The 23399-nt window shown below is 41.3% G+C and overlaps 1 protein-coding gene across 8 annotated transcripts in view; it reads left to right on the top strand.

Moving 5' to 3' along the window:
- Positions 1 to 15789, top strand: part of MOBP (myelin-associated oligodendrocyte basic protein) — a 44505-nt gene extending 28716 nt beyond the window's left edge. For 3 of the 8 annotated variants that reach the window (XM_025375263.1, XM_025375262.1, XM_025375264.1), the window contains 3 exons: positions 764 to 829; positions 3384 to 3593; positions 3852 to 4314. In XM_025375263.1, the coding sequence (XP_025231048.1) occupies positions 3388 to 3593; positions 3852 to 4167 (522 nt within the window). In that variant the 5' untranslated portion in view covers positions 764 to 829; positions 3384 to 3387 and the 3' untranslated portion in view covers positions 4168 to 4314. Of the gene's footprint in view, positions 1 to 763; positions 830 to 1162; positions 1363 to 3383; positions 3594 to 3851; positions 4315 to 15093 lie in introns of those variants that run through there. The other 5 variants (XM_025375261.1, XM_025375265.1, XM_025375260.1 and 2 more) reach the window with 4 other exon arrangements.
- The last annotated feature ends 7610 nt before the right edge of the window (positions 15790 to 23399 follow it).

Genomic DNA, 23399 nt, shown 5'->3' with positions numbered 1-23399 from the left:
AGGTTCTTCCAGGGAAGGGAATTACTTTTTCCTTCAGGACCATGCATTGATGGATAACTGGAGGTGATGCTGTCCCCGGCCGGACATGGTCAGGGGAGACAGGGAGTGAGGGAAGTTGTCATGGAGTAAGAAACAATTTTCCCTTGAAGTGCTGGGGGGAAGAAATGACGGGGCGGGAGTGCAAATGGGCATACAGTGACCCAGGCGTTACATCAGCTGGAGCACTGAGTGGGATTTGAGAATTCAATTACGGAAGGAATTCAGAGTCACAGGGGACTTCAAATCTCCTTATCCCATATTTCTTAAACAGTTGGGATAAGAGCTAGATTTTCTGTTATTTGTGATGGGTGCCTGAGCCGTTTGGAAAAGGTGGCCCTAGAAGGCCGGAGGAATTGGGAATGTCTGAGTTGCCTGTGAAGAGTTGAGTAACAGTCTCTATGTGCTGGGAACCTGAAGAAATTACTCCTGAAGGTTAGTCCTAAAGTGTTTCATTTCATTATTTCTCATGGAAGGAGAAACTCTAGATGAACTTAGTGACCTATGTAGGACTTGGGGAAGGGCGTGGCAGACGTTTAGGGTCTTTGCAATGAATCTGACCCTAGAAGTCAGCTGCAGCTTCTCATTGGTCTATACATACCTGTCTGGATAAAGGGCTCCTTTGAATATATCTGATCATCTCCTTTTGAAAATTCAGCAATTTCTCTCCTAGGAGACTGCTACTCATCCTACCTTTCTGAATATCCATTACTCCTTCTTCCCACAGCTTGAAGGCAGGTCCACTCCTCCTCCTGGAAGCCTTCCCTTGACTGATTCCTCGCTGAGTTCACAGGTATCTCATCCATGCCCAAGTTTTGCCCCCTTCCATGAGGTGAAGGGCTCTCAAGATGAGAGCTTTAGGTCCTGAGTTTGGAATGCCCGTTTCTTTGTGGATGCCCTTGGCTCTTTAAACTCATGGTATCTCAGACCAATGAGATGATCTCCCTCCTTCTCATCTACTTAGACCTCTGATTAGCTGAGGGCATGACTGTGTTCCTGGTCACACAGGTTAGACATTTCACCTGCCTCACTGCCTGTGTCCTGGCTCTATTACGTCTTCCAATTCTGCAGTGTAGATAGGATGAGGGCTCTCAGGGGTAATGCAATTCACTGTGTATCTGCTTAGGTATCAGTCATTCCCAAGCCTTCATTTTGGCCAGATGAAATGCCTCTGCCCATGAAGTTTCACCTTGTTCTCTAGCCAAACATATTGCCCTCTCTTCTGTGGACTTTTCATGCCATTGCGCCAGCACATTCTCATGTTCCAGAGCATGCTGGCCTTGTATCACACTTATTGATGTCTGTGGACATTCCTCTACCTACAATGTGAGCTCATTGTGAACAGGATGTTTATCTGATCTACCCACTTCCTCATCTCAGTGACTTGTACTTATTTGGTCTCAGTAAATGAGGTTTTTCTGGCCATTAGCACATTATGTGCATTCTAATCACTTAAACTTGCCTGTATCTCCCACTGGTGGATAAGTTTCTTGAGGACTGGACTAAGCATGATTTAGCTTTGTGTCCAGTATGTGAACTGAGCACTGTGCCAGACAAAACCAAAGTGTATAATAAATATTAAATTAAATGGGCAAAGTTAACTTCATTTATCATTTAGTATTTATTACACCTTAAATAACTCCAAAAAAGTTTAGGGTTAAAAAAATGAAAGGTTTGGCAAAAGCAGATGAGCCTATAAGAGAAATAGACAAGGAGAGACTAGAGATAGAGGAGGAGATCTAAGATAATGTGGTATCACAGGAAAGGAAAGAGTTTAGATGGAGACCAAATATGAAGACAACTGGTTTAGCACCATGGAGGTCTCTGGGGAGCTATGTAGAGTCATTTTTCCTTGGGAGGAAAGGACCAGGAGCCACAGTGGGTACACTGATGAGTGAGTGAGGGGGAGATGCAAAGATGGAGGGGAAAAGTATTAATAACTGTTCAAGAACTTTGCCTATACAAAAGAGGAGGGTAACAGGGAAGCAAAAAGACATGGAAGCAGGATCCAGAGAGGATTTTCATTTAAAATGGGGCATATGAGTATGTTAAAAGCTGATGGAGTGGGGAAAACTTTCTGGGAAAAATATAAAACCTTTGATAAGATCTAAGATACTTAAACATAAAACTAATTATTTTTGCGTGATAAAAACAAGTGAGATATTGGGAAAGAATATTTTTAACATCCATAACAGATGTGACACACAATTTGGATGATCACAGAGATGCAAAAGCAATGTATTTGTAACTGCATTCTACCTGCTTCTCAGCTGTCATTTCTATTTGTAGCAGAAGACAACCACACCAACAGACGAAAAAATTAAAATATCCCCTCAATGTTATTTAGTTCTTTTTCTGTACTCATCCTTAAAAACCCAGATTATAGGTTCTGTCTTCAAGGAATCCATCCTTTTCCCATGATTTCCTTTACCTTTGTACACAATTGTATTGGTCACCATAACACTGTTTTGTAATTACATACTGCACATCTGCGTCTCCGACCTGACTCTGAGTTTGTTGAGAGCAGAGACATTCTCGGTATCCAGTTTATGCCCATTAACTATGTTGATTCTTGTTGTTTGATAGTCACGTAAGTCCCCTGTGGACTTCGGTGTTTTGTAGTGTTAGGTAGGACTATTTCTGCATTTGTCACATTCCTAAAAGGAATGTTTTCAGTCCCCAGCAAGTTCCCCTGTTGCACCTTCTGAGTCAGAACCCACCTTCTCCAAATATAACTATGCTCTGATTTCTAGCACCATCGATTAGTTTTGCCCGTTCTTGAACCTCATATAAAATCAATCATACAGCTTGTTTTCTTGTGTCTGACTTCTTTTGTTCAACATTAAGTCTGTGAGATCAAAATGTGTTGATGTATGTCAGCAGGTCAGCAGTTTGTTCTTTTTCCTTGTTGTGTACTATTTTATTGCATGAATGATGATTGTTTTAATAATAAATAATAATAAAAAACTTTTTTTTTTGTTTTTTTGCTTTTTAGAGAAAAGTCTTTTCCTAACTCTAGAATATTATTTAGTCAAGAATATGTTTGGTTTTAAATGTTTTCCTATGTTACATGGGTCTCTAAAACATAAGGAAAACAAGAGCCCATGTTTCTTTCTCTCCTTGAAAACAGGATTTTTAAAAATACACAAATGAAAATTAATGAACTCTTAGTAGAGTTCCTTTCCACGGAGTTGGGGGAAAGTTGCTCTTCCAGGGTTTTGCTCTGTAGGACCACCCTGAATGTTACCTTGGACTATGGGAGTAGCAGGGGGCTTCCTGAGTAGAGGGCTCCCTTGCCTGATGTGCTTTTATGTCTCTTTCTGTCTCCTTGCATCGGCGATTTCCAGTGAGATGAGTCAGAAAACGGCCAAGGAGGGTCCCAGACTCTCCAAAAACCAGAAGTACTCCGAGCACTTCAGCATACACTGCTGCCCGCCGTTCACCTTCCTCAATTCCAAGAAGGAGATAGTGGATCGGAAATACAGCATCTGTAAGAGCGGCTGCTTCTACCAGAAGAAAGAGGAGGACTGGATCTGCTGCGCCTGCCAAAAGACCAGGTGAGCGGTCGCCCAGCCCCGCAGCACGGCTGGGCACAGCGCGTGGTCTCGGCTCCGGGCACGCCCCTCCCGCTCCGCACCCCACTCTTCCCCCCAGTCGGCTCCGGGTTAGGCTCCGACACCGGAAGGCACTCCAGGGAGACTGGAAGGTGGGTGGGGGAGCAGGGCCTTCCTACCTGTTTCCAGCTCCTGCCAGCGTCGCTTAAGCAGCCGAGGAGAGCCCTGGCTCCCGCCTCCAGCTTCTTTTGGCCCTCTCAGAACCAGCCGCCGTGCCACGTCCCCTCAGAAGCCCAAGAAACAGCCAGCTGCGCCCCCCGCGGTGGTCAGAGCGCCAGCCAAGCCACGGTCCCCTCCGAGGTCTGAGCGTCAGCCACGGTCCCCTCCGAGGTCTGAGCGTCAGCCACGGTCCCCTCCGAGGTCTGAGCGTCAGCCACGCCCCCGCCCAGAGGTCCGACCACCGCCAGCCAAGCAGCGTCCCCCTCAGAAGTCCAAGCAACAGCAGCGCAGCAGCCCCGTCAGAGGGCCAGGCGCCAGTCGTGGGGGGTCCCCCGTCAAAGCTTCTAGGTTCTGGTAACACCATCTCTTCCCTTTTGTTCCCCAGCCCTAAGGTTAGTAGCTGCTTCCTGTGTTGACTAACACCGGGCTGTCTCCACGGCCCTTTTCAGCCTTATTACCCAACCTGTGTAATCAACTCCCTCCATTAAATCCCCTCTGGTTGAAATACCTAGTGTGGCTTCTGGTTTCCTCCTAGTTGCTATTGGTGCATACTTTGGGGGCTGTGGCCATTGCTTCCTTTGTTTAATAGGACTGGAAGTTGTTAATCTATCAATTGAGATTATAGACCATGGTAACAGATTGAATAAATGAGTTCCTGAATGGCTGTGCCTCAGGGAGATAAGGAATGGTAACTCTAATCAATATCCTTATATGTAAAAGGAGAGGGTAATCCATTGGACCCATCCATCCTCCCAACACACTTCATCTCATGTCAATCTCAGTAGCAATACCATTCATTCATTCACTCATTCACTTACTCAACAAATCCTATTGTATACTTGTAAAGTTCCATTTGATGTGCTGGGGGAAGGGAATATGGCAGCGAGGAAGCTGTGTTATTTGAGATTCACCAGGACCATATAAGAGAATAGGTGTCATCGTGTAGGGATCAGTGCCGTAATGTTTTCGTAATATGCATGTACATGGGACCATGAAAACCATAAGCAGGGAGTTACTAGCTCTGCCACAGGAGTTTGGGGTTTTACAAGGGACATTAGGATAAGATGAGTAGACGGCAAAAGCAAGGTGAGTCATGTAGAGACAAAAAGAGGGCCAGGAATGAACATGTTCACCTACCCTATCTTAGTAGGCTAGGTTTCTTTCTTTCTTTCTTTCTTTTCTTTTTGTTTTGTTTCTTTTCTTTTTTTTTCTTTTCTTTTTCTTTCTTTTTTTTTTTTTTAAGCAGTTTTAGGTTCACAGCAAAATTAAGGGGAAGGTACAGAGATTTCCCCTAAATTCTTGCCCCAACACACACATGCCTGACTAATTTTTAAATTTATTTTTATTTATTTATTTATTTACTGTTGTGAAGGTATATCAGCATGCCAACTTTTTAAAGCTTTTATTATTTGGAAGTGAACCTGTTTATAAGTTGGTGTTAATTGTATTCTGATACCCAGCACTTCTGTAGCATCTACTGTGTGTAGGTATCACATGATGCTTACTGATTTAGGAGGAAGAAAAGTCAATGGGGGAGAATGTTAAAGATGCCCCTAGAGAATATGGTTTTTGGGTCACCACTAAGGCCTGGGCATCTGCCTTTTTAGTAAGAATTCACCACCCCCTCCCCTCAAGGTACAGTTATGTAGACAGTACACAGACTACACAATGATCAGTGCTGACCTAAACAACCCATAAATGAATAATCCAGATTATTTGTGATGTGAGGTAAAGAAATGTGGAAAGTGACAAATTTATGGTACCAAAAGTGAAAGCATTAAAAAGGCACAAGATTAGGCAAGTTTAATTTGTGAAGGAAGTAACTACTCACTAAGACTTTAACAGCAAGTTGTATGACAGGTTACCTAGTCATTAACTGAGACCCTCTTAAGGAGCATGAGTAGAAGGGTCCTAGGAGAGGTAAGTATTGATATATGGAAGTAGTTAGAAAATGTATAAAACAGAGGAAATTAGTTGTATAAAAGGCATGTCACCTATGGTGGTGGCTTTGGGTGGCTGGAGTTCAATCAGGACATGGAAAGGAGTTAGAAGACAATGAAAGCAAACTTCACCATACTCACAGATTTGTCTGGACCTAACCTTGCTCAGTGTATTCACCTAAATTCAGGAGGTATTCTAGTGCTGGCGTGCTTTGACTCCCTCAGTTAACTAATCTCAGTGGATATCAGAGAAGGTGCCTCCACAGGCTGTTATTACCTTCTTAGCCATTGTCCCTTACCTGGGAACAGAGGATCTGAAAGGCTTCATTCATAATGTCCCATGACTTCACTTATGCACTATCGGAGTCCTACTTGAGATATTCATTTTTCCTTCTTAGATTCCCAAAGGTCTTCAGGTAATATATTGGAGCCACTTCTTCGTCATATTGTCTATTCCTTTTATTGATACTGATTGACTATTTTGAATCGAAGGAGTGGGAGGCAGGTTGATAGGAAATATTTGCTCTTAAGCAGAGCTACTAACTTGCACATGAAGAAAGGATAAAAAAGATTTTCTGAAGCCAACTTGCTTTCTGAAACAGTGCTATTTCTGAAGTATTGCTTGTAGAGGTTAAATAATTTTGGCAAAGGCCTAATTGGGTTCTTAATAACTCCTTTGGATAGGTCTTCTCAAAAACCAGAGAATGATGTAATATTAGAAACCGATTGTATGGTTGCAGCATCCTGATTAAACATGGTAGCATTCTTAATATTTGATAGGAGGTAACAGTGGCGTCTCCCTCTTAGTTTATTCTGTCCTCTCAATTCTAAGATTTTAGGAATTCACAAGGTTGTCCTTGCCTTTGGGTTTAACAGGTACGTCCTGGGCCTCTTTTGGTTTTAGTATTCTGTTTTTGGGAGCTGGAGATCTGTGGTTCTTTGAAAACCACCATGGCTGTGGGTGGTTAATTTGGAGTCAATCAGTCACATATATTCGGAAGTGCTGTGTGTGCCTTTGACTCATTTTTTTCTATACAGCATGTTTTATATTATTAAATTGAGCCCTGCACACAAGCAGCCTGGCAGACTCTGATTTTCCAGGAAACAGCAGAGCTAGAGAAAAAGTCTGAGCTCTTTGCTTTCTGTTCAGGCTCGTGTGCTGCCTGTGTCTCAGGTTTCATTACTGCTTTTATTATTTTGGGTGACTGAACTCTTGAATTTTGCCCTACCTGTGGCACACCGTCTTTCCTATCTGGGAGCAGGCCTTTATACATCCTGGTGGTCCCTATAGCACAATGCTTATGCAGAGCAGATGCTTTTGCAGAGGCCTAGGTTAGCCAGAGAGGCTTCCAGTCCTGGGAGCTGTGTGTTGTTTTGGAGTGTGACAACCTCTGTCTGGTCACAGGTCCTACCTGGTCCAGACTACATGGTTAACTACGCCTTCTCTGATAGCCTTAACCCAATTGTCTCTCATTCTCCTTCAACACTCGTTTTATAAATCCCTGATTCTAGATCAAGCTCACCACCTGCCTGCATTGGTTTTCCAGCTGCTGAGGATGGTCATGTGTGCATAGAGCTGCTGAGCACAGTTTGGGAAAAGCTTTATAGCCTGGTGGGTTGGTGCCACCAAAAATGGATGAATCCCAGCTACTCCCCAGACAGTCTTGGCTCCACCAGCACCCACACATTCATCAGAATATGCATCTGTCTTTAAATCCTTCCCCTCAGCCTCAGAGGATGAAGCATTTATTCGCTGATGAGGCCAGTTCCCCATCCCTCCCTGTGATCTTCCAACCTCTTATCTCCTTTGGGGTCTTGCTGTACAACTTAGCAACGCCCCTAACCACTTCAGCCTTTGTATCTTGTCTCTTTCTCATTAGCATTTTGACATGTTTTGCTCTCTCATATTGACTGTGTGTTCACGTCTGGCCCTATCCTCTTTTCTTTCTACCTTAGACAAATTTTAAAAACAATAGTGTAAACTCACCATCTTTACTTCCTCAAATCCCATTTGCTCTTCAATTCATTGTGTTCTAATTTCTTCCCTTAGCACCCCCTGCCCCTGGAATTCCTCTTGTGCAGATTCCTCCAGAAGTAACAATGCAAGGGCAAGAAGTTTCTTTGGGAGGTGAAGGGGACACTAGAGAAATGTGGGAAGCAAGACAAGGGAGGGAAAGAGCCAATTTTTAAAAAGACATTAACCAATTCTCACCACGGGTTCCTGGAGCTTAGTCCTGCCAAGGACCCCTGGGGAACAGTGTAGACATGTGCGTCAGTTATCTCACCAGAGGGCTGGAGGAACTGGGATATTTATACACCAGTTCTTGTCAGTCGTTAGTTAGCCAATGCTGCTTCAAGGGTGGGGGCATTCATTCTTTGACACATCTAGCTTGTTAAGGAGATGGCAAAGTGGGCTGCAGCAGCAAGATACAAACCCTCAGGAAAAGAAAGGCAAGTGCTGGCACCTGGAAGTGGGGCTGAGCACAAGAGTGGTATGGGCAAGGGGTTATGGGCAAGGCACCAGTAGTGTTTGCTCTAATGGTTACCTGTGGCCTTCATGCTGCTTTTCCTAATGAATGCTGAACCCAGTCTGTATATCAATGGTGCTTTCTGTTGGATTTGTTGGACTGTTCTCTCATTCAGTCTTTAAACTCTCTGTTCTCTTGGTTTCTGTGACTCCCTTCCTCCTTTTCTCTGCAGGAACTTTCCTTTTCCATCTTTTCGTGAGTGCTTACTCTTCTGCCAATTGCTGAACCTTGAGGTGCCCTAGGGTTCCATACTGAGCTCTCTGCTTATATGATTTTGCCTTCTCTTGTGGTTTTAATTATGACTCACATGCTGATAACTTCTAAACCTTAATTCATCCTTGACATTAATATATGAGCCTATTCACTCAGCAGATCAATTTGATGTTGGAAAATCTAATCTGTCTACGCTTGATTTCTTTCCTACAAAGCTTGTTCTTTTTGTTTGCTATCTCAGCAAATAACACAGCTGTCCAACTAATCCCCCAAGTTGGAAACCTAAGCACATTGTAACTTCCAATTTTCCCTTGCATATAAATGCCTGCCAATTTGACTTTCTGATGGGAAGGGGTGCAGGATTGAGATCAAGCTAGAAACAAAGTAGTGGGAATGGAGGTAGTTGATAAAATAAGGCTCCTCCATAGCACATACGGAGGGATTGGCCTTTGAAGAGAACAAGAAAAACTGTTAGATTGTGCAAAGTAGAGAGAAACCCATTAATAGGCATTAAGACAGAGGCAGGTCATGCCTGAGAATGAGCGAGATAGAATTTTGAGAAGGTTAGGGTACACCTGGAATGTTAGAGACCAGGCTTCTAGGGAGTAGTTAGGGCTGGCTGAGCTCAGCTCAACAGAGCTGTATAGAAATCATTTGTTCTTAAGGAGCTCTTTCTCCAATGAAGGAAACAGATTGCCACCTCTGAAATCATCAGTGGAATCACACAACTCCACATCCACACTCTGCTTCTCTTCCAACTTGTTTGCCAAATGCCTCACAGCAACTGTTCTTAAACTTTACCATGTGCCTCCAGTGCTCTGACTCCTCCATTTTTATCTCCATCTATCAGACTCTTCACTTTCCTCACTTTCCAAATTAGAAATGATATCCCAACATTTTAATATCTTTCACAAATACCCTAGAATTCCCTGCCTTCTGAATATTTGTCTTACACCCCTGGGAAAACCCCAGCCTTTGATGAACCCAACTAACTGGCTTCACCATGCTTGATTTTGGGCAGCTAAGCATCACTGGAGAAAAGCACTCAGCAGGATAATAGTAGCTGGGCATAAGCAGAATTGTGTTTATCCTATCACTAAACAGTTTCCTTTTGGGCAGTTATAGTTCAATTGCATGCATTCAGACAAAAAAGGAAGCATGTACCTCAAAAGTGTCATGTATGCACATGTAGTTTGTATGCTCACACAATACTCCACATCTATCAGGCTTACTGATGTATAATTTACATGTGGTAAAATTAAACTCTTTTGGCATACCTTTCTATGCACATAGTCCTATGACTACTGCCACAAGTAAGATATAGAATATTTTCATTACCCTTCAAAATTTCTTTATATTTCACCTTTGCTGTCAACTCCCCAACCTGTAGTAACCACTGACCTATCTTCTGTCTCTACAGTTTTGTCTTTTCTAGGATTCTGTGTAAGAGGAATTATATATTATTATAGCCTTTTGAGTGTGGCTTCTTTTACTTAACATAGTGCTTTTGAACCATGTTGTTGCATGAGTCAATAGTTCTTTCTTTTTATAGTGGAGTAGTATATATAGAGTATATATGTGTGTGTGTGTGTGTATATATATATATATATACACACACACACATATATGCATCCATATGCAACTATGGCCCAACCTTTTTTTTTTTTTTTTTGAGACAGAATCTCGCTCTGTTGCCAAGGCTGGAGTGCATTGATGCGATCTTGGCTCACTGCAACCTCCGCCTTCTGGGTTCAAGTGATTCTCCTGCCTCAGCCTCCTGAGTAGCTGGGATTACAGGCGTGTGCCACCATGCCTGGCTAATTTTTGTATCTTTAGTAGAGAGGGGTTTCACCATGTTGGTCAGGCTGGTCTTGAACTCCTGATCTCATGATCTGCCCACCTCGGCCTTTCAAAGTGCTGGGATTACAGGCCTGAGCCACCGTGCCCGGCCCCAACATTTTAATCTCTTTCACAAATACCCTAGAATCCCTTGCCTTCTGAATATCTGTCTTACACCCCTGGGAAAAACCCAACCTTGGATGAACACAACTATATATATATGCATCCACATACAGTATATATGTATATAGCGTATATACATATGCATCCATATAGTCTCTCTCTATGTGTATGTTTATATGTATGTGCATATATGTATATACATACGTGCATGTATGTGTATATGTGTGTGTGTATATGTGTGTGTGTATATATATACACACACACATATATATGGATTCACATACCATGGTTTGCTACTCACCAGTTGAAAGACGTTTGTTTCCAGTTTTGGTGATTATGAATAAAGCTGTGAACATTATGTGAACGTAAGTTTTCGTTTCTATTGGGTAAATAACTGGGACTGGTAATGCTGGGTAATATGGTAGATATTTGTTTAAACTTATAAGAAACAGCTGAATTATTTTCCAAAGAAGTTGTAACATTTTGCATTCCTGCCAGTAACCTGGGCTTATTGTTAACACTTGGTACTATCAGCTTTAAAACTTTTATTCATTCTGATTGGCATGTAATGGTATTCATTGTAGTTTTAATTTTGCATTTTCCTAATGGCTAGTGAAGTTGAGCGTCTTTTAATGAGTACAAAGATACTCCACCAAAGACACTTATTTGGTGAAATCTCTGCTTAAATCTTCTACATATAAAAATTGGATTGTTTTATTATTGTATTTTGAGGGGTTTAAAAATATTCTAGATACAAGATGAGGGGTTTAAAAATATTTTAGATACAAAACATTTATAAACAATATTTTTTGTAAGCATTTTCTCCAAGTCTGTGACTTGCCTTTTTATTTTCTTACTAATGTTTTGTGAAGAGCCAAAGTTTTGACAAAGTCAGATTTATCAAATTTTACTATCACGCTGGTCTTTAATAGTAATTTTTATAAATTTTATAAATTTTATAAATGTTTATAATTTTTATAAATTATAAAATAATAATTTTTAATTTTTGATACCCCAGTTTCTTCGCTTCTCTGATGAGATACAGATGAGATACTGATGTACATGTCTACACTGTTCCCCAGGGATCCTCAGCAGGGTCACACTTTTTGTGTTGTATTTAAGAAATCTTTTTCTAATTCAAGGTCACAAAGATCTTCTCCTATATTTTCTTGTAGAAATTTTAAATTCTAGGTTTTACTTTTACAGTATTATCCATTTTAAGTTAATTTTTTTTGTAATGGTGTGAAGTATGAATTGAGGTTCAATTTTTTTTTTGTATATGGTTTGCATATGGCTCAATTTTTTTTGTAATTATTTCAGTTCAGCATCATTTGTTGAAAAGTTTCTCCACTGAATTACCTTTGCAATTTGGCCAAAAATCGGTTGATCATATATTTATAGGTTTATTTCTAGACTTTTCACTTTTTTCTATTAATTTATATATCTTTCACCAAAATCATACTTGATTATTGTAGCTTAGTAGTAAGTATTGAAATCAGTTAGTGTGAATTCTCCAACATTATTCTTCATTTAAAACAATTGTTCTGGTAAAAAATTATTCTAGTTTTTTTACTTTTTCATATAAATTTTCAGTGTGTCAGGTTCTACAATATATTATGGTAGGATTTTGAAAGGAATTGTGTTGAGCTTATAGATCAATTTGGGGAGAACTGTAACAATACTGAGTCTGATAATTCATGAACATGGTATAGCTCTCTATTTAGGTCTTTTTTTGTTTTGTAGTTTCTAGTACAATATGTACAGATCTTGCGCATATTTTGTTTGGTTTATACCTAAGATTTTATGCTTTTTGGTGATATCACAAATAGCATTCTTTTTCAATTTTGATTTCTAATTGTTCATTGCTAGTATATAAAAATGTAACTGAATTTTGTATATTGATCATGTATCCTGTGATTTTGCTAAACTTACCTATTCTAGATTTTTTGTGGTAGACTCTAGGGTTTTCTATATTGCAAATTATGCTGTCTTTGAATAGAGACGGTTTGATATTTTTCTTTTCAATTTGTATGCCTTTTTTTTTTAACGTTTTGAACTGCTATTTTGTTTAAAACATTTAATTTTTAGAGAAATATTTTAACAAGGTTAAATTCTTGCCAAATTGGCTCTCTGGCTTATTACAAGGGATTACAGTCTGAAGGCCCAAGCCTAATAACACAAGGTGCTTGGGTTGGGTTGTTAGTTTATTCCTGTGCTTTCTTTATATCCTCATTTCAAAATATGGCTCAACTTTCCTCATGGCCTCTTGACTGATGTACTGTATTATCAAAACAGAGAATTGGCATGAGCATTCTTTGGATGTAAAGAATCACAGAGGTCCTAAATACTATTAGAATTACTATGGTGGTAATTGTTCAAAATTGCCCGATATCATCTTAATGGTTATGAGAGATGGTTACCAAAGCTCTAGGGATTGGATTTACAAGGTGGATTCAATTTCAGTTCACATTTGGGGACAATCTCAGTCTTGGAGGGAGTTAACATCTTGAAGAACAGTCATGTGGTAGTTGTCCATGTGTGGGCCAAAGACTGATGACACTTTCTTCTCAAACCCTACATGGCTGTGAATTATCTGTTTCCTCTATTCAGCTATGTGGGCAGTCTTTATAATTTCAACCTTTCAAAGCTGTGCTACAACATGATGACTAGAGCATTTTATATAGGACATGACTTTTGTGTACTAGTAACCTGTTACTTTCCTGTTTTGGGTTTGTCAGGGTGAATAATGTGGGGGTATTTTGTGGAAGCAGAGTCTAAAGAGTCATCATTATTGTCAGTGGTAAGGGGTACTGGCATAGCCCTGTGACTTAAGAGCCTTCACACCTCTTGCTGAGCAGATGGTCTCCCTTTCTGGAAGCTCCCTTGATACTTCCAACGCTATAATTTGGACATCTTTGCTGATCAGTTCACTTACTTGTCCATCTTCCTTGCTGGATGGAGTGTGCATAAGTCAGGATCAGAGAATGTTACACTCATTCCCCCAGGGCCTCACTCAGGGCCTGGCTGATGTTATTGACTGAATGAGCCCTATGAATACACTTGTAGTCAGTCTGGCACAGTGAGAAGGGCTCTGGCATCATTCCAACAACTGGAAATTAAAACGGAAAAAAAAAAGGCATGAATTGAAAAAGTTTGAGTCTGAGCTCTGATGCCTGTGGATTTCCTGTGTCTGAATTATTTATTCTAAGTCACATTTTCCCCATCTGTAAAATGAGGATATTATCTACTTCGTTAGTTCATCATATTATAGTATTAGGTAAGTGGATATTATTGGAACAATTATTTAATGGATACATTGTGTCATTTAACCCTAACTACTAGCATATTATCTCCAACTCAGTTGCCTTTCCTGGTTGATTTGGAGTTCAGGGGCTGTTGCTGTATAAACTGGTCATCCCCATTACCATCAATGTGGCTGCTATTGCTAATAAAGTGCCAATTAGATAATTAGATGCTCATATTACCTAGGATGCCACAGTGGCTGATTGCAGAGATACTTGCTGAGGGTGATGCCTGGGATCTGTGGGCTTCTGTGCTGGTCTCAGCACCTGGGTTTTATATTCAGCAGTATCTGTGGGGAGTTCGAAAATACTCACGCGGCCACATGTCTGGAGGTCATACAGGCAATCCAGAAAGTGTAGAGATTCCTTCCTCAAATTTCAAGGGATGTGTTCCAACCTTCCAGGCTACAATTCACTCTACAAGTTTTAATAACATATTTCTGCGTTTATTTTTTTCTGGTATCCTCAATCCAGTTTGAAAGGTATCAGCTTTGCTAGCTTGATATATCATTTGGGATTTTCAAAATGCTATTGCTAATATCTGAATATAAATTTTATTTCTAATATTAAAAACTTTCCAAATTACACAAAAGCTGTGATCCTCATAAGTTTTGTCCCTACAATAAAATTGTGTGAACTTCCTAATGCATGCATTTTGGTTTTTGTGTATTTGTTTTTTAAACTAAGAACTTTGATGATGCGCTGAAACTATTCGACATAGCTTCATTTCAAAGGCAGTCACATAGAGTTCTGCTATCTAAATAAATTAAAGCTGATATCACACAACATTTCAGTTGGGTAAGCTTGCAGGCAATGCTTGTCTGGGCCGCACATTTATAATGTCTAATGTCTTTATTGGATGTTGTTTATCTCCTTCTTGAACAAGATTTGTTCCCCCATCAAAGTGGAAACATGTCAGTATGTTCACAATTTTGTAAGTGCATATACTCTATGTGTATATGTATGTACATTCACATCTTCATGTCTATAAGTAGTAAAATTTTTTTTCCAGGAGTGGGTGTACTTTAATTTCCTTTGTGTTTTTCTATGTTTCAAAATTATCTACAATGATTAACCAGAAAAGTAATAATTATCATACTTAAAATAGAACTTTTAAAGAATATCTTTCCTAGACTCAGGCCAAGAAAAAAATATTATCATATAATTTTTGACCAGAGACTACCAGAATTAAGAAATTAAAGAGAGGGATTTTGCAGAATCCCTCAAAGGTAGTCTCAAAATCCACAATTATATTAACTGAGCACAGAGAGAGAGAGAGAGAAAGAGTATACATCATCTACCTGTGTCATGTGTTTTTCTTTTTCTCTTTATAAACCAGATTGAAAAGGAAGATCAGGCCAACCCCAAAAAAGAAGTGATCAAGGAAGAGTTTAAAGTGAATAAACGGCCTTGGCTCCTGGACTCATTGCTTCACAACTCATCTACCCTTGGATGAAGTTATCTGGCTTCAAATATTATGCAGGGACAAACACCTGCTGATGCAGCAACTGCTGATGCTCATGGTCCCCATGGCCTGGGGGCCTCAGGGCAGCCTGCCTGGAGGTGAGCAGGGCTATCTCTGTGTGTTGTACTCCAGTCAGGGGGTTCCAGCAGCACCCGCAGGCTCCAGAGCTCAATGCACAGTTCTTTTTGTTTCACCTGCAGTCCTTTCTTCTCCAGGATATGCACAGGCCTCCAGGGTCTTTCATGGCTCAGGGTCAGGGTCACTCAAGTGCCAACCCATATGTTGTCCTCCAAATATTCCCTTCTATCCCTGGCATCCTGTTGCTGAGCTCAACTTTTACTTTTTGACTTTCTCCTTTGTAATTAATCTCTATCTGGGTTTCTCTCTTTCTCTGCGCCATTTGGTTTCCTTAATTAGTTCCCTGTGCCAGCCCACAGTCAGAGCCATAATTGGCTCTGGGGAAGATCCAAGTTATTTTCTGAGTAAGATATTAGACTGCCATATGATCCAGAGATGCAAAGAAATCCCTAGAGAGTGTAGGAGTTGTCTAAATCCATGTGTCAGTTGTAGCCAGCGAATTGTGTTGAAGCAGAGAGAAAAGGCATGAAAAGCAGCCCTCTCCCACTCCTCAGGGCCCTGTCTCCAACCTTACATGAGGCTTTTTGAACATCTCCTCCTGGCCCAGCTGGGGTGAGAGCAAGTCCTCTAAGGCACTGCCTTTGAGCCTTGCTCAGCCCATCTGAATGATCCCAACTCTAGAATTGACTGCTTTCAGATTGTGTGACCTTGGGAATGTTATCTGGCTTCAACCACAATGCCCTACCCCCAGCCCCTCTCCCAAGTGATCCTAAATACATGGCTGTTTCCCCCGACCCTACCCCACCTAGGGACACAGGCTCATGGCCTTATGGCACTTCACCACCAGAAGGGATGCTCAGAGTTCTTATTTCCACATCTAACCCGCTAATTCCTGGGAAAGTCTGAGGCCTGGTCCCCCTAGTGCTTTCCCTGGCTGGCCTCTCCACATTTTCATTTGGTGGTGGAGTGAGATCAGGAAAAATAGGAGAGGAACTTTGCCCTGGGGGAGAAGAGAGTTAAGTGTGGAAAGGGGTGAGTTATAGGAGGTTAAGCAGTCCAAGATTTCTCTCCCTGTGCGGGAGGCCATTTCCTGATGTGAGGGGGTTTGAACCCAATTATAATGGGACAGGGTTGGGTATTGACTTCCCATCTCTTCTCTCTGTTTTTCTCCCACTATCTGTAGCCCAAAACTCTTGCAGAGGACTTTGATCTTTAGTATGGGCTCTTGGTCAGGGTCCTAGGAACTAACCCCAATCTTCACTCCACCCGGATCTACCACATCCCCTACACACAAACACATGCTGCGGGGAGGGAGTTTTCCCCTGGGTCAAGTGGAGGATCCTTAGATCATCTTGTGCTCCTGTGGACTGGTGTGTGTGTGTGTGTGTGTGTGTATGTGTGTGTGTGTGTGTGTGTGTGTTGGGAAACTTAGCTTTCAGAGAATGTCTTTGGGCTCTCACGTTCTCTCTCACACACAAATTCTGGGGACTTCTCCAAGTCCCTGAGGAACCTGACCACTGAAGCTGATCATGAGATGATTGTACGCCAACACGCCGCCTTCAGTGGCCTGGCCTTGACTTAGGGCTGCACTGTATTCTCAGCAGTGGCCTTGCAGAAGCCCTTTTGAACTGCTTTCCCTATTCAACCCAGAGTTGGGGTGGTGGGAGAAGACGGGTTGGAATGAATCCATCTCTATTCAAATTCCAGCTGGGATTACTCTGGGAGTCTTCCTGGCTTGTTTTGGGCCCAAATTTAGCTACATTGTTTATTGGCTCCCAAAGTCGGGATCGGAGAGTGAAAAGATGCAGGCAGTGAATCCTGCTGCGCTCTCCTCCCCAATCTCTCCAGTGCTTTTCTACCTAGGAGGCCAGTGGAAGGGAGAAGAGGCCATGCCGTAGCCCACAGGGGACAAGGCTCATTGTTCTTCCAGGCTTGGTTCACTCTGCTTTTGATTCAGAAGCTCTTTCCCTACCCAACAAGACTACGCTTCCTTGCCTTCTTTCTGTTCTTTCTTTTTGTACATATAAACGGTATGTTGTGATATATTCTCAGTGCTTGTGCCTACCTTGGAACTCTGTTCTTGCTGTTCACTCCACATGTGATACTCTGGTCCAAGATCTTGGCCAGGTGCCTTCTGCTCAAATATCATCTCAGAGGTGCTTCCCTTGAAAACTCGGTGCTGTTTCCATAGTTACTCTATTTGATCACTCTAAGTTTTATTGTCTTCATAGCACTTATCACCCTCTGGAACTATTCTGTTCATTTATTTACTTGTTTAATGCTTGGCTCTTTTCCCCTCCTAATGTAAACTCCATGATTGCCAACATCTGTTTACTTGCTCCAGTTCCCCCCTCCCCGCTTGTTCCTGGCACTAGTAAGAACTCAATAAACACTTGTTGACAGAATGAATGTTTGTTTGTTGTTTTTTATAGGAATATTTTTTCAAAAGTTCAGATATTTTTAAGAAGTCAAGGTGTCTATTGTATTTAGCAACAAGGAACTGTTGGTGACAGTGTAAGGCACTCTCTGTGTGAAGTAAATGGGAGGCGAGGAACAGGAATTTGCAATTGTAGATGCAACCCTCTCCACTAGGCTTGACCATGAAGGAAGGCAGAGGAATAGGGCAGGGGCTGGAGTGTTGCACTTACTGAGGAGGCACCTGAGCATGTGAAAGTGCTGCTGGGAGGGTGGCGGCAGAGTGGGTGTGTGAAGGAGGAGGAGTGGATCACTGATGGAGCCAGCAGCTGAGGAGTTGAGGGGGCCAAATCAGGCTCAGGTGAGAGGATCAGGCATGGAGCACTGGAAAAGAGGGAAGGAGAAAAGGAGAGTGTAGATTATGGTGGATCTGCAGACTTAGTAGCAGGACCTTGAGGCAGTTTCTGCCTGTGGTTTTGATTTCCTCTGCAAAGATGGCCTGTTCACAATGTGGGTGATGGTGTTGGGGTCAGAGGCATGAGGATGGGAGAGAGTTATAAATAAATCATTTCAACTCACATCTTTGAAATGATCCATATAATTCTTTCTCCAGATGAATTTATATTTTTATTTATTTATTTAAAATTCAAGATAACATTTTGCCACTACATTTTTGCCTACAACTTCATATTTAGATCTAAATTCCAGATCTACACTTGAGGCTCATATGGTTCCAGGTGGAAGAAATAAGAGTCGGAGAAAAAAAATGCAGAGTCTAATCTTCCCAGCGAATAAAGATTCATGGGGAAACTTTGACGAAGGGAAGCTGCAAAAATTCCACCAGATTACAGGGAGATGGACTTGTACTCTGAGACAGTAATTTGTTCCCTGTCCATCTAGGCTGCTGTTCTTACACCAGAGAATGCGGAAACTCAGGGCTGGAAGGGCCCTGGGAGGGCTTCCTGCCTGACTCCATCACATACGTCTTTGTCCAGTTAATAACACCATTACCAGGTACTTAGTATCTCTGCCTGAGTAAGATGAAGTGTCCTTAGTGGAAAAAGATGATACTGTTGACCCAAGAGTAGGGTGTGCAGTTGTTACTTGGAGAGAATTTGCATACTCACTCTTCCTATTGTAGTGGAGGTATACACTTGCAGGAACGGTTGGGTAAGGCGAGTGATAAAATAACTTCTTATTGAACATCAACTACGCATTCACCTTACATCACAGGATGCTTTGTGTTTGTAAATGGGAAATGAGAGATTTTCATGACCCCCATGGCCACTGAAACCATGACCTTTACCTTACTACCATGATGCGGCAACCTAGAATTTTCTAAACAGAGATTGGTTTAGAGTACCCTAGCGTACTTGGAGATCCCACTGTATGAGATAAGAGGAAGGTGGAGCCAGCAGGACTCCAGGCCACACCTTCACATCAACAAAAGTAGTGTTTAGTGTCTATGCTGACTCCTAACTTCAAATAGATGAAGGATTTTACTGGAACAAAAGAGTCTGACTACATTTCCACGAATGCAACAAATATTGATAGAATCCTCATGTCAGTGATTTTTCTAAATGGTTTACTGAATTAAAGAGTGTACTCTTTGACATCACAGGTTTGGGTTTAATTGACTGGCATTTCAGTGACTACTCATTTCCTCTTAGGCAACAATTTACCTATCATCAAGTTCAGTGCTTTGACTTTGATCAACTGACTGGGTTAACCAAAGTGCAGATGAGCAAAAGAACACAGATTAGGAAACAGTCCTGATAATTATTCCTATATTTTCAGTTTTAAACGAATTTATGTAAAAGTATTATATTTTACATGGCACTAAAATCCATTTCTGTTGCATAAGCTACACTGACATATAAACAACATTGGTAAATGTAAAATAGGTTTGAGGAGAATAGAGAAAACAGGGAGCTACAGCTTAAGTAGTGGCCTGACGTCATAGAAAATCAGTTATCTATCAGATTTTGATCATTTGGCTCAAAAACATCTCTTAATAAAACTAAGTTCTAAAAAAGTATTACGTCTAATTACCAGCATTCATATTGGGTTGTGAAGCATATGCACTCTCTTAAGAGTCAATTCATTACCTGAGGCTGGGGATCTGTGGGACCCAGTAGTGGTGTCTGGAGAGACTGGTGGGCCCCTCTCTAGAACCTAAAAGGTGCAAGGATTTTGTAGAGGGAAAGGTAAATAATGCCAAGTTACTGGGGTCTAGAAAGAAAGTTTTCTTTCGGAGCAAGAGGGTGTAAGTTTCTAAAGTTCCTTCAGCAGGGATGTTGGTCTTTTAGTTAGGAGGTTTAAAATCACTAGGAAGAAAGGGTGAGGAAGAACGTCTGGGTCCCTGTTTGAGGTGGTAACTGATGGTGGTGGAAGTCCTTTCTGCAGTGAGTTAATGATGCGTATTTCTGATAAAGGTGGGAAGTTATTTATATCAGCGTTAACCAAATCTACCATTCATGCAGAAAGAAAGAGCTCTTGGATCATTCTCTATTAATGAAACCATACCAGGGTCAATATTAGAGTGTCTCTATCTCTGAAATACAAAGAAAATAATTCCCTGGCCCAGGTGGTGGCCCATGCTACCTCGTAATGATGCAATGGAGATAATCCTATTCCATCCACCGTCAAGGAGAGTTGGGTAGTCTGTCATTCTGAGGAAGTGGGACTCAATAGACATTCTGAGTATTTATTAATTCAATCATGCTTACATGCAGATCAGAGGGTAAAGTTTTTCTTTACATCTTATCTATCCTTCTCTTCCAAGGTGGAAATCCACTTACAAACAATTCACTGCTAGGCAGACCTCTTTCCTAACAAGAACAGGTGGATGGCATAGTGGGGATTAGAGCACCTCAGCGCTCACAAGGGCATGCTATGGGATGCCCCAGGCTAGAAGCCCTAGGGTGGCTTCTAGGACCTCTTATTGATGGAAGTTATTTAGTGGATCCTCCTGGATTTGATTTTATCTCTCTAATCTCTTAAGCACATCAACCTTTGGGTTTGCTACCTGTAATTTTTGTCTTAAGAAGGCAGCATCTCTATTCTTTCCAGAAAGAAATCTCGATGCAGGAAGAAGAAAAAGCCTGGTATCCTGCCTGTTTTTGTTCTTATGGAGATTCAACAGATTTTTACATAATCTGTTTTTATTATAATTCACCCTGCATTTCTTGAATTCTTTGTGAACATCCTTTCTCCTGTAGCTGACAGCTTCTGTTCTTTCTCTTAGGGCTTATGAGCTTTCTGAGTCAGATCCTTTAGCAAAGCCTTAGTTTTCTGCTCAGGGAGATCATTAAGGATCTCTATTGCCAGCTGCAAGATTTTGCATGTATTTTCAACTAGAGCTTTGGCTGGCAGCAGTTAAAAAATCATTTTCCAAGTTTAAATTTTTTTTCTTCCAGCTGATGCCTTGCTGACACTTCATTATTTGGCTTAGAATATAAATGGCATTTTTTTTTTCCAATTCTTGTTAATGTGGATTTTTGCATTGTCTGATGACCCTAACTTTTCATCTTCTTACCATGGTAATCTGCCAGTTAACTCTTAATTTTCAGATCGTCTAGTTCATTTCCTTTTTTGTGCGTTTTCTCCTCTGGCTCAAAGATCAACTGCTTTCAGCTGTCTAGTATATTTATTCATAACTGCAACTGCATTATTTTCCTAAACCACAGCTTCTTTCTGAGACTTGAGATCTTATCTGATTTGCTCACTGCCTCAGTAGGTAGGGGGTGGGGCAGGAGCAGTTAGGGGCAGAAAGAGACCACAGCCTTCTATTTACTGAAGCCTCCCCATGCCCCTCCAAACAATCTGTACTGCCACCTCTTTTCTTCTAACTCCTATCTTCCATTTCTTTCTTCACCTCAATGCCTACATCTCTGATCACAATACCTGTTTTTTTTTTTTTTCAGCTTAAATTTATAGAAGATCTTGGTTGATAGATTTGTAGCAGAGCTACTTAACAACCTTTCTATATTTTTATTGCTCTGGACTTTATACTTCACTGCTTTCTCTTTCCAGTTCTTGCCCCTGGCTGCTGACTCTGATTTTTCCCAAACCAGTCCTGCTCTGAGTTATGCAGTTTCCCACCATCAAGCCACCAGCAATGAGCCCTGATAATGGTGCTGACCCACAGCCAGGTGCATTCTGTCTCCAAGTCTCTCTAATTCCCACATGGCCTGGTGACACAGTTACATTAGATTACGTTGGATTAGTCCTATCACTGCTGAATCTGCTTTCCTTAACTTGTGTTCACCTACAATTTTAACTTACTATTACTTGCATTGTTTTAAGTCTTCAAAAGTCCTCAGTCAATGTTTGAACACAGCTTCTCATGTGACACTTTTCCTCTTCTGGTCTAAGTTTCTTTTTGGTGAGCTCTTGGGGTCCTACTAAGAGAATTTCTGCAGTCCAGAGAAGGAGGAGGGAGCATCTGGTACCAAAGTACCAAATGTGTTCATGAAAGTGTGTGTGTGTGTGTGTGTGTGTGTGAGAGAGAGAGAGAGAGAAGAGAAAGAGAGGAGAGAGGAAGAAAGGAAAAGAGATTGGTCTTTCCTTTTTACTTTTTGTAGCTTTCTTCTTTCTGCTGCTTGTTGTGTTTCAGGAGAGGTAGTTTTCCTCCCTTCAATTCCCTATGTCTCCTTGTTGAAAATCACACTGACAGGAAGTCATGGCTCCTGATACAGTAAACCTCAGGCTGGTCCTTGCCCATCCAAGAGGTTTGACTGGCAATTCACTCTAATTTCTTCTCCCTTCTGACTTGTAAAACTCAAGTATCTGTGAAAATGAAAAAACTTTAGTGTACATATCTTATCCAACAAGGCTTTATAAAGCTTCTTCTTAAGGCAGCTCTATATTATTATTATTATTATTATTTAGACAGAGTCTTGCTCTGTTGCTCAGGCTGGAGTGCAGTGGCACAATCTCGGCTCACTGCAACCTCTGCCTCCCAGGCTCAAGCAATTCTCGTACCTCAGCTCCCAAGTAGCTGGGATTATGGGCATGCACCACCACACCCAGCTAATTTTTTGTATTTTTAGTGGAGACAGGGATTCACCATGTTAGCCAGCCTCATCTTGAACTCCTGGCCTCAAGTTAATCCTCCCACCTCAGCCTCCCAAAGTGCTGGGATTACAGGTGTGAGCCACAATGCCTGGCCAGGCAGCTGTATGTTTTAAACATTTAAGCCACCATTAGGATATAACTAATTTAGAACAATGTTATATAGTGACTGTCTCATACAGGGAATGCAACAGCCAGCTTGGTTATACCAGGACATTATTTATACTGGGGAAAAATCAGGCTTGTGTGTATATGTGAGTATAAGATTTATTTTGTCTTAAAATCTGAGCCCCCTGTTTAAAATTTTTTAAGGGACTAACCAACTTTTGCTCTTTACTCTTAATGCTTTTTCTTTCGGAGTCCACCTTTCATGGAACCCTGCAGCATTAAACACTTTTATATTTGTAATATATTTAAAGGATAAAAATGAAAGTGTCTGCTCCTAAGTTCATGGGCAAGTCCATTCATCACAAGTGTTGCTGGCCAACAGAGTCAATATTTGCTGACTGAGTAAATAATGAAACCGTATTAAAGATGAAGTCATTTATGGTTTTACTGAGTATGTAAAGACTCAAAAATGAAAATTCCAACTAAAAAACAGAGGGTCCAAA

The sequence above is a fragment of the Theropithecus gelada genome, chromosome 2 (genome assembly GCF_003255815.1).
Source record: "Theropithecus gelada isolate Dixy chromosome 2, Tgel_1.0, whole genome shotgun sequence".
Classification (NCBI taxonomy): Eukaryota; Metazoa; Chordata; class Mammalia; order Primates; family Cercopithecidae; genus Theropithecus; species Theropithecus gelada.
The sequence above is the reverse complement of the archived record's forward strand: the minus strand, read 5'-3'. Positions and strand labels throughout refer to the sequence as shown.